The sequence below is a fragment of the Bos indicus x Bos taurus genome, chromosome 3 (genome assembly GCF_003369695.1).
Source record: "Bos indicus x Bos taurus breed Angus x Brahman F1 hybrid chromosome 3, Bos_hybrid_MaternalHap_v2.0, whole genome shotgun sequence".
NCBI classification, from domain to species: Eukaryota; Metazoa; Chordata; class Mammalia; order Artiodactyla; family Bovidae; genus Bos; species Bos indicus x Bos taurus.
In genome coordinates, this window is record NC_040078.1 from 33249596 (window position 1) to 33261268 (window position 11673).

An 11673-nucleotide genomic window follows, 5' to 3' on the forward strand; every position below is an offset into this window, starting at 1 on the left:
TCAGCTCCCACCAAAAGTTATTAAAATCCTCCATCATTCCTTCCTCCTCTCCCTCACCCTTCTCCCTATGCCCCCACAGTTTGTCCCCTGCTTTAACCCATCCTCCGGGCTTTGCCCCAGTCAGCTCAAATAGCCAGTTTCCAATTTAATAATAAAAATGCACTGCTCTAAGCACCTCACAAAAAAGTTAACTTATAACCCACAGAAACCCAGTGGGGTAGGTGCTTGGAGTTACTGCCATTTTACAGATGATGAAACTGAGGGGAGGAGAGGTTGACTGCCTTGCCCAAGGACACTCAGCTGGAGAGTGCAGAGCTGGGGTCTGAATGAGCCTCTGGATTCCCAAATACTACCCTGCCTCTGGAGGAAGGGCTCCCCACCCTGCCCCTGGAGAATGCTCCTCAAACTTTCTCCTCAGTGTCATTCACCAGCTAAGAGGCATGGAGAGAAACAAAGGTATGAGCAGAAACCCAGGCAAGTGTGGAGCTGTGAGGGGGGTGGTTGAAAGAGCCAGCGCTACAGCTGGACTGTGTGGATTAGAATGCTTGGTTTTCAATTTACTAACCCTGGTAAGTAAAATGGGAGTAACAATAATACATGTCTTATATAGTTGTTTTGAACATTAACACACATTAAACACTTAGAATAGGGCTTCCCAGGTGGTGCAGTGGTAAAGAATCCGCCTGCCAACACAGGAGACTCAAGCGACGCAAGTTTGATCCCTGGATTGGGAAGATGCCCTGGAGTAGGAACTGGCAACCCATTCTAGTATTCTTGCCCAGAGAATTCCATGGTCAGAGGCTCCTGGCGGGCTACAGTCCATGGGGAGGCAGAGAGTTAGACGTGACTAAGCATGCACACACACAAGCACTTAGAACAGTATATGACAAACGGTAAGTACTCAATCCTTTTTTTCTGCCTTTTTTGATCTTTTTACATTCTCAGGAGGCAGAAGCTACAACAAATGCTTTTATAGAAAGAATGTTAGACTTGGAATCAGAAGATCAAGTGTGAGTGTCAGCTATGTTCTGTTTACTGTATGATCATGAGTACAACATTTTTCCTCTCTGAGTCCTCACTTTTCTCATCCCCAAAATGGGTATGAAAATAATTTCTCTCAACTGACATAGCATGCTTGTAAAAGAGCTTTGTGAATTCTGACTCTAAAACACAGTGAAGTAGTGACTAAAGAATCATCCCACTTTGTTATTTAGGGCTTCTCCTAGGATCAGCAGATAGGTACATTTCACGAGGTCTTTAGACTAAAAAACTAGACTTCCACTGCTGGAGAGTCACTGTCAGTGTCCCAGGCTTTCTGATTTTCAAGACTCCCCTTTTTTAAGAAGTCTCAGGAAGTGAAGACCCAGTGTGTTTGGAAGGAGAGAGGAAGAGTCTCAGGGATGTGACTGCCGTCTTCAAGAAGCCAAATGGTTGTCATAGGCTGGACAGGTCAGACTTGGGATTGGCTCACCCAAGAGGCAACAAAACAACTGGGTCTCTGAGTGGAAGTAACAAGACTCAGATTTAGTGTCTAGAAGAAAGGAAAACAATTCTTTTGATTATTCCTCTCAGAATGTGGGGAAGGGTACTCTCGTAGTGAGTGTGCTGGCAGTGGAGGCATTCAAATAGAGAACAGGGACCCCTCAAAGGGATAGAGGAAATTGTAATGAGGTAGGAGGAGAGAATCCAGTGGGCCTGAGCCTGGGGCATTCTAGTTCTTCCTAGGAATGCAGCCTGGAGGTGAGGGAGGTGACAGGAGGGGCAGGCAGAAAGGAAGAAAAGGACCGCCAAGGAGCCCAGGCTCAGCTCCGTGAGTTCACTGTTTGCCAAGGGCAGTCCCCGTCTCTTTGGTCAGTTTAGACCCCAGAGCCTGGAACTGTAAACAATCCACTCACTCAGTCAATTCAGCAAACATTTGCAGGCCTGAGACTCAGTCCTCACCACGGCCCCAAGTGGGATCGCCAGCGCTTGCTAACCTCCTGCCCGACGACCGGCAGGGGGCAGGAGAGACGTACAGATGCCGAACTGCGCAGCTCGCTAGCAAAGCTTCGCTGCTGAGTAAACTGGGTCACTCGGTCCTTTCAAGCCGCAAGCATTCCGGGGGGGTGGGGTTGGGGGTGGGGAAGGGAGGAGTGGCACCTTGGGCCTCCCAGCAAGGGCTGTGAGATTCCAGATGCTACTTGGCAGTGTCATCGAAGTCCCCAGATCTTCTGGACTGGCAGAAGGAGGGATGAGATTGATAACCCGGGATAATAGCTGGGGCTGGCGGAAAGCTGAAGGGAACTCGTTCCATCAAAAGGTGTCCTCCAGCTGGACACATCCCAGGCCGTGTATTAGAGAAGAAGGCTGGCCACGGCAGGGCCTAGTGCGGTGCTTTGTTTCAGAGAGAACTGTGACCTCAGTAAGGGCTGAGGCTCTCAGGGCCGGTGGAAACCTCCCTCCGGGGAGGGGGAAGGGCTCCGTGGCTGGCCACGAGTCAGCAGATGCTAAACCTGGTCGCTCAGTGGAGAGGTGGCAAGTCTGGAGTCTGATTTGCTTTTGTGTCCTGGTTTTGCTGCCTGTATCTTATAAGATCTTGGGTGAGTCATTTTCCCTCTTGGCTTCCTTTTCTGTAAACTGGTGGTGCGGTTATACAGATGAAGTGGAGGGATGAGGGGAGTCAGAGCATTGCCCTTCTCAGCTCCTCCCAACCTGGTGGGCACATCCTCCCGGCACAGCAGTGGAAGAGAGGCCTTCTGCACATGGCAGTGAGGAGGGGAGGTCCACTGTGCTGTTAGTCTGGGCTCTGTGAACCGGTCCCGCAGGGACGCTGCCATGGAAGGTGGGGGAGGGGGCGTCTCCTCACACCCTTCTCCATCCCTTGGCACCAGGATCTGGGGAAAGCGGGTCTCTCCACCTTCAAACAGTGGTTCCTTGAAGTCTTTGAGGGCTGAGAAATCAGGGAGGTGGAACAGACCTGGAATGAGAGGGGATCTGGAGGATGGAATGGGGAAAAAGCCACTCCTGAAATTCCAGTTCCTCCCATGGACCCTATAAAGGTTAGAAGGGCCCTTCTAACCTGCATGGGAAGTCAAGAACCTGCTTATGTATTCTTCCAGACTGTGTGTTTTCTCCACTCATTTAAGCCCTTGAAGCTGGGACCATGCAGGCCCTCATCTCCAGGAGAGGGATGGTGGTCACTGATGCTTCTGCATGAGGATTTAGCACAGTGCTCCTTGTCGTGTTTTCCTTGTTGGCTGTTAGTAAGGGAGGAATCTTGGAGAACTAATCTGAGCCCCCAGTTTTACTGATTAAAAACAACAAAAACATAAAAACTGAGGCTCAGAGAACAGTGGGACCAGAGAAAGGAAGTTTCCTGTCCTTTTCAGTTGCTTCTAGAATCTTCATCCATGACTGTTGAAGACAGTGATTGGATCCCTACAGTGAGCTGCCCAAACCTAGGAGTATCCCCCCTCCTTGGGGATTTCTCTTTGCCCACATCCTCCCAGCTTCACCTCTGGCCATGCTTATATTACCCAATCTCAGGTGTGAGACGGGCTGACTTCTCCTAGCCCTACCCTGGCTTCTGGGGCTCCAAGGAGCAGCCAGTGCATCTGAGGTTTAGGGATGTGATGTGATAAAGCAGTTGCCTGAGTTGGAATCCCAGCACTAGCTGGGAGACCTGGGGCAAGACACTTCCTATCTCGGAGCGTCCGTTTCCTCATCTATCAAATGGGCACCATAATAGTGTTTTCCTTATAGATACTATTCTTTCCAGTCTCTTAATATGAAATTGGAAACAAGAACAAACTAAATAGCTTTCTTTTCCCCTGAAAAAGCCAAAGAGCAGGACCCTGAAAGAAAGAGGTGGGAGCCAGACTTTGGAATCTTCTAGTCTAGTTACTGGGAACTCTGGGGAGAAAATAACCCAGGGCTGGGGAACAGGGCTGTGGCCCAGCATACTTTTGTCCCTAGATTGCAGAGTGACTCTATTCTGGTTGCTGTGCCTCTTCGGCACTTACTGTCCTGCTCTGGACAACAGAAGGGTTGAGCTTGGTGACCTCTTAAGGTCTGTGTAGCCCTGCACCCCTGAGATTCCCATCAGCAGAGTTGAGCCCTCATTCTCTGGGATGCAGCCCAGGCCTCACGCAGCCACAGCAGCTAAAGAAGCAGCGCTTTGCTGGGCTCTGGTCCCCTGCCCAGAGGAGGTCCTTCAGGCCCAGGAAAGCCCCTGGTTTCCTGGTTTGGATGCTGTGAAGGGCCAGGCAACAGGGACTTTGGCCTATTGGCATCTGGTTCCAGCCAGAGCTTTTCAGGGATGGATGAGAAAGAGCAGCGCTGGCAGAAGCCATGAAAAAAACAGTCTAGAGCTCACATTCTGTGGCCTTGCTTTGAAATCCACAACCTGAACCACCTGGGAAGTGATGAAGGCCTGAAAAGAAATAATGGCCAGGGGCCCAGGAGAAGTTCCGTGTTTGAAAAGGCCTGGGTAAGCAGTGGATTCCATGTGAGAAGACAAGTATTAGTAGGTGGAAGCTCTGTAAAGGCCAGAAAGCAGGGACTAAAGCAGGTACCCCAACACTGACTCAGTCAATAAGCAGGGACTTAATGTGTTCTTTGTGTGTGGTGCTGGGTGACAGCTGTGAGGATGTCATCAAAGGGCTCACGTGGGGCCAGCTTGGAGGATTTTATGATCCATGAAAATTGTATGTGGTGTAGACCACAAACAAGTGATGAGGGGGAAGGGGATGGGGAGCTGGAGAACTCCCCAGTAGTGGCCCAGAGCAGGCTGCTGTCCTCTGTTAGGCGGATGTTAGGTTGGTTTTCCTCCTTTGGGCAGTGAATCATCCGAATACCCCCTTGTTCAGTTCAACAACTACAAATGCCAAGTCTACCTGACTCTGAATTGAGCCCCATGCATTGACTGACTGGCTCTAGTGACCACTCTCTGGAGTCACCGGAGGCTGGGTGATTATGATCATCCTTGTCTTCAGACAAGAAACCAAGGGCCACTGGGAAGTACTTTACCCAGGCTACCCAGCTTGAGACTTGGAGCTGGGGTTTTTCTTTTCTTTTTTTCATTTGGTTGCGCTAGGTCTTAGTTATGGCATGTGGGATCTTTAACTGAAGCATGAGAGCTCTTAGTTGTAGCATGTGGGCTCTAGATCCCTGACTAGGGGTCGAACCCAGGCCCCCTCCATTGGGAGTGCAGAGTCTTAGCCACTGGGCCACCAAGAGAGTCCCTGGAGCTGGGATTTGAATGCGTGTCCAACTATCTTTGAATTCTGTATTCATTCCAATAAGATGTTGACTCCCACTGCCTTCCCATTGCCTTATTGCAAGGATAGATAATACCTGCAGGGCAGTTTTTGCCAGAATCATAGACATTTCCAAGGAAAATCAGCTGCTCTGCTTGCCTGTCCCCACTGTAAGCAGCAAGACAGCTCAGTATTTGTGGGGCTACCAGTAGAATGCCTAGTGGCCTTCACCTTCCACAGATACTTCAGCTTGGGACCCAATGTCATCCAAGGTCCCCCGGGATCTTGATGCCTCCACTTCCACTCAGCAACTCCATTCCAGGACTTCTTGGTGACTCATGCAAAGGAAAAAGCAAGGTCTTTGCAGAGCCTGGCAGAGCCCATTGGAGTCCTGGTGAAGGTCTCTCTGATGACCTTGAGCAAATTTCAGACCTTCTGAGCCTGGGCTCCCTCGTCTGTTAAGACAATGACAACCAACCATGCCAGACAAAATGTATAGCCTAGTTCTGAGAACCAAATGAGTTAACCTTGTGAAGCCACCTGACTCTAAGAAGATATTCAATAAATAATATTCATCAAGAGACAGAATTGGGGGACTTTTGGCAGGAAGAAAGATTGTGGAAATTATAATCCTTGAACACTTAAAACATTCCAGATACTGTGTTCAATCCTTCACTTGAACAATTAAGCCTTCCAACACTCCTATGAAGCAGGGAGTATCTCCTCACTTTGCAAATAAAGAAACTGAGGCTCCAAGACATTAGGTTACTTACCCAAGGTCAAAATCAAGAATCTGACCCAGAACCCAAGAGTTAAACATCTAAGATGCTCTGCAACAATTCCCGCTTTCCTGCTGTGACTGAAGGATCCTTCCCTGAAATATACTCTCATCTATCTTTAGATTTTTGTTTAGATAAACAAGACCTTCCTGAAAGGGCTTCATATGGGTCATGACAATAATTACTCCTTCTCCTGTGTTCTCAGGACACTGCAGTTATGTTTATCCATTTCAGGTTCCAAGCATTACATGTATTTACACATCTGTTTCTGGCATTAAGTGGACCCCTTGTAGGGCATGGACAAAATCTTGTTATATTTCTCTTTGTTTCCTCTCCAAGCACCCTCTCCAAACCTAGCTTTTGCTAAATGTTTGTTGATTTGAGATGTGTGTTAGGAGGAGTTGAGTAGAGAGCATGACAGAGTTTAATTGGAATCCCTATTCCCACTGAAAGTGTGTGACCCTAGGCGAGTGACTCAATCTCCCTGGGCCTCCCTCAGTGTCCTCACCTCTAAAATGGGATAATAGTAGCTACTATCATGAGGCGTTGTGAGGATGAAGTGAAAAAATGCTGGTGATGCATTAACACAGTGCCTGGCACGTGTTACACAGTCAGTAAATCATGTGTACAATAACTCCTGAGGGCTGGAGACTGGACAAGGTGGATGCTGTGGCAAGGAAAGAAAGAGGTAGCCCTGGGTGCCACGCAGAAACAGGGATGCTGCTAAAGACAAAATCTGCTTACTTTTTAGAGCATGGTGGAATAGAGAGAGATAAACAGGAAGGAGATATTTTAAGGAAAGTTCAGTAAAATGGAGAGGAGCCAACACAATGAGTTTAAGGATGCTGGGACAAGAAGGGGAAAGGAATTGACTAGAAGTGAGAGAAGCCTGAAGTAGTGTTCCAGAGACTCTGTCCAGAGGACAGGAAAGAAAGGGACTGGAGAAGAGAGAGACACGCCTACCCAGCCAAAACAAGGAAAATACTGGGGAGACCAGGCTGGGGGGCATGCCGCTGGGAGGACATTACAGTCTAAGGTGGCTGTGGAAGGAGCAGCTTCCACTGGATCCAAAAGGAGGATCTGAAAGCCAAAAGGAATGAATAATCTAGGCATCAGGCTCAAGGCAGGAGGCAGCTGTTCATTTATGTCTTGATGAACACTTGACCAAAGCCCTTTTAGTTAAAGAAACTCCTTTGAATGCCGTTTGGACTGAGCTGTCTTTAGTTGGAACATATGCCTCGATGAAGACCCCATCTAGGAGGAAGCAGAGAGCAGTGGAAGTGGGGAAACCCCAGACCCACGACACGGTCTATGGAGACTGTCACCAGCTGTCAGCCCTGGGGTGGGGCAGCTGAAAGTTGCCAGACAGTAGGAGGAAGGCCTTCTGTTGGCAGTGCATTGGGCTTCTTTGTCAAATCAAACAGGGTCCTTCTGAGCTTCAAATCTAATCTGCAATTTAAATCAAAGATCGCTGACCCAGAGGCTTCTACCTGCAAGGATTGCTGGGAGGGAGGAATTTAGGGACCTCTTTCCATACTTTAGAGACAGGGGGCTGCTCTCAACTGAGGTCCTTGCTCCCTCCCCTGCCCATCACTCAGCTCATTTTTCAACAGTGAGAGAGGAAGAAGCTTGCCAATTGGCAGGAGCCAAGTCATTAACCAGCCTGCAGGAGCAGAAATGGTCTTTCTAGCCTGAGGACCGGACAGAGATTGTCCAAAGCAATTTATAGGCGCACTTGAAAGGTGACATGGGCAGGGAAATGGCTGGGGACTGAAAAATTCCTTCATCCACAGAGCCTCGAGGCAGACATGCCCTGCCAGTTAACCGGAAATAGCACAGGGAGCTGGGAGCCCAGAGGAACACCTCTAGTCAGATGTGAAGCACCCCCGTGGACAAATGTGTGCATGTGTGAACGTCCCTCTCACTCTAACACAGGCCCAGGTTGTGGGGGAGGGGTTCTGTTCTACACAGTTACTCAAGGGTCCAGGTGGCCCTGGCTTTGCCATGTTCAGCACAAGGTTGTCCTGTGTCCCAGCATCTGCTGGTAGGGAGAGAACACAGACAGAAACCGACCTGGGACATCTCTGTGGTCAGGGTTGGAGGTGATGCGCACTGCCTCACATACCATTGTCCAGAACTCATTCCCAAGGATGAGCTAAACTGCAAGGGAAGCTGGAAAGTGAAGCGTAGCTGTGTGTCTAGGAAGGAGGTGAAATGGATTTGGTGATCCATCAACAATCTAGGCCATGTGCCCCCAGTCACCCAGAACATTTGATAGAGGATGGGAAAGAGCCACCTGAGAAATAAACCAACTGATGAGAACTGAAAGGCTTAGGACAACATCCCACCTTGGTTTAGCCTTCATACCTGCCCCTTCCTTAGCCTTAGGAGCAGGGGGCTGTGTGGGGAAGACATCTGGAAGGGGGAGTCAAATAAGGTCTGACTTGGAGCGCTAGGAGAACTGTGGAAGCTCTTGGCCTAGGGGAGAGGTGCTCCAGGGGCCTGGGGAATGCTCTGAGGAGAGGACAAGGGTCTGGTCACTCAGGACAAGGTCTGGGCTCAGATGAGGTGGGTACAGGGAGCCTTAGGTCCAGCCCAGGTCACCAGGGTAAGAACAAAGGCAGACGCCCAGGACATACACCCTACATTGCGATTTGTTGTTTAGTTGCTCAGTCGTGTTTGACTTTTTTGAGACCTCATGGACTGTAGCCCACCAGGCTCCTCTGTTCATGGGATTCTCCAGGCAAGAATACTGGAGTGGGTTGCCATTTCCTCCTCCAGAGGATCTTCCTGACCTAGGGCTCAAACCTGGGTCTCCTGCATTGGCAGGTGGGTTCTTTACAGCTGAGCCACCGGGAAACCATACTTGTTACAATTATTGTTACACACAATTCTCCTGTGCCCCACTTTCATGGAAGAAGAGCCTCAGGGCCAGGGCCAAGGAGGGGCGGGGGGCCACCTGGAGGTCAGCAGGCAAGCGGTATCTTATCACTGCTCAGGAACCATTGGCGAGAATGGGAAAGGAGGGTGCCCAGAGTCTGAGGAGAAGGGGCCCAGAGTGAGGAGGAAGGGTTCTACTGGAGAAAGGGGACCACATGAGCCATTCTGTGCAGGGTATAAGAGATGTGGCGTTCATTCTTATGCTGATGTCGTTACTTTTAGATGTCACCAGCTTATCCAATGGAACTTTCTGCCATGGTGAAAGTGTTCTCTAGCTGGTTGTCCAACATGGTAACCATGTGGTTATTGGGCACCTGAAACGTGGCTAGCCTGACCGAGGAACTAAATTTTGAATGGCAGTATTCAATTTTAATTAATTTAAGTGGAAATAACCACATGCAGCTAGCAGCTACTAGTTGGGCTGCAGGAGCAGAGTTGCAGCCCAGGGCAAGTAGGGCATGGGAAACTGTGGCTGAGGCTCCTCAAGCCCTGCCTGTCACTGCTCCCAGGCCCTCGATCCGTCCCAGCTTTTGCTTATGAAGAGCTCTGGGTAGATGGTGGGTCTAGTTCTACCCTCAGGTCTGGGCGGACTGGGGGCTTCTGAAATTCTCATTTGCTCTCATCCCTGTGGGTCTGGGAAGAGAGATCAGTCTAAGTGCTGAGCAGCTGGGAAGCACTGCCGAATTTACATGGTCCTCGTGCCTGAGCAGAAGGGGCTTGAAACCTGCATTCTCCACCCTCGATTTCAAAGCACTGGGCTTTGATCCTAGCTTGTTTGTCAACAGAAGGGTCTGACCCATTGAGTCCCAGTCGATGCATCTGCAAGGCACTCCGCGGGGCAGCTCACAGCTCGCGGATGGGAAATGTAATTGCATCTGCCACTCATCTGGTCCGTGCCCAGACTGTCTGCGCGGTAAGTGCTTTGAAGCCAGCTATCCACCCGCCACCCCTGCTCACTCCCCCAACCATCCCCCTAACTTCATTTTGAATCATCAGTACTTCATTCTTTTCTAGCACATCCCTCCCCTGGTTCCCAGTCCAGCTGAACTAGCTCTGCTTCCAAGGCTATTGTCACTGTCTGCCATCCTCCCATCACTCCAAACACGATCAACAGACGTGACTGTCTGTCTCTGAGCCCGAGGGACCCCCAGGCTCAGGGCTGCCTGAGCACTGGCAAAGTGCTCTGGACAACGCTCCAGTCCCAGAGTCTGTTCTACAATTTATACTGAGCCACACCCTGCTCTTGGCCCAGGAGCAAATCTGGAGGGGCAGACTCCACTGATTCCTCCTCCTCCTCTCTCAGCAGCTTTTTCTCCTCTCTTTTCCTTTATTCTCCTCCCCTCTGGAAGGGCTGCTTTTCCTCCTCTTTACAGGATCCAAGATTGGCTGCTCCCCAAAATAGTATTTGAAAGTACTGAGAGAGAGTTTATAGGAAAGAGATGGAGTACTGTGTGGCTAGGGTCCCAGAGACTGGAGTCCAGGTGGGCCTGGTCTATTTTTGGCCCCCAAACACAAAGTCACTTTTTCATCAAAACCAAATTTTTCTTCCACCCCTGAAGGATGCCCCAGTCTCCATAGGCCTGAACTAAGCCATCCTCAAGTCTTGGTTTGAGCCCAGCCTGAGTCCCTGCCTCTGGTCTCACTAGGCCTCCCAGGCCTTCTTAGAATGGACACCAGCAAGCTCTTCCTAAAGGGCAAAGGTCAGGTATCCTGCTCTGGGTAGCATCTTCTAGTGGACCCTCAATGACTCCCCAGTAAGGGCCAGACTCCTTAGCAGGACTTGGGTGTGTTACAACCTCTTCCTCTTCTCCAGCCCAGGCTTCTCAAGCCCAGGCTACTCACCTTTTTTCCCTCTAGCTCACATATGACATGTGATGGGCCTATGAAAGGCTTGTACCTCTGCATATAGCCAAGATTATTCACAGTGCGCTGTGAGCTAGCGCTAAACCCACTCATTTCTCTTCTACTCAAGAAACACCCTCCCTCTCCATCACCATTCACATCTGCTCCGCACACCACCTCTGTAACGTATTCTCTGTCTCCTAACACCCGACAGGTGGCAGTGGTCCTCGGTTCTGTCAAAAGCACATACATGAGGTTTTATAGTTTTAATTTCCTTGTCCATCATGCACCTTCGTATCAGCTGGCAGAATGGAATGAAGCCCACCCTGACCACCAGAGAGACTTTCTCCCTGCCTGAAGTCAGATTGCAGCTCCTGGCTTGGAATGGACAAATGAGAAGATGAATTCAGGCCCTGTAGCTGATACAGTTCATCCAGTGCTCCTCAAGCATTGACCGGCACTAAAAGCTGTTGTGACCCATGCATGGCCTTGACCCCAGCCTTCTCTCCTCTGAAGGATGGAGACCCAGGGGAGGCCGGTGTACTGTCTTTCACAGAGCAGGTGCTTCATAAATATTTATTGGATGACTAACTCCAGTGTTTAACTCTCAGAATGAAGCGAAGTTCAGATTGAGTTTTGTTTTGTTTTGTTTTCTGGTCCACAGGGAAGTGCACAGGACAGTGTTAGGGACAACCAATGTAAGCCACTTCTTCCTACCCACTGCTTTATGATTCTAGAGTCAGAGCTTTCTGAGCTGGGCCTAGCCAGCTCTCCCCCAGACTGCTCTCTTGGGACCAGCTTCCCACAGCCTCCCCCGTCCCTGGGAGCAGCCAAGACGTCTTATTCATGGATGCTCCTTCTGTGCGGGGCTTTGG

At 49.9% G+C, this 11673-nt stretch overlaps 1 protein-coding gene across 1 annotated transcript; it reads left to right on the plus strand.

Moving 5' to 3' along the window:
* The first annotated feature begins 2172 nt into the window (after positions 1–2172).
* On the plus strand, positions 2173–11431 carry LOC113890478. Its single transcript, XM_027538349.1, has 3 exons — positions 2173–2579; positions 9742–9869; positions 11013–11431. Exons 1-3 carry the CDS (start codon positions 2174–2176, stop codon positions 11154–11156), a joined length of 678 nt encoding a protein of 225 aa, XP_027394150.1. The 5' UTR covers position 2173; the 3' UTR covers positions 11157–11431.
* Positions 11432–11673: the final 242 nt, after the last annotated feature.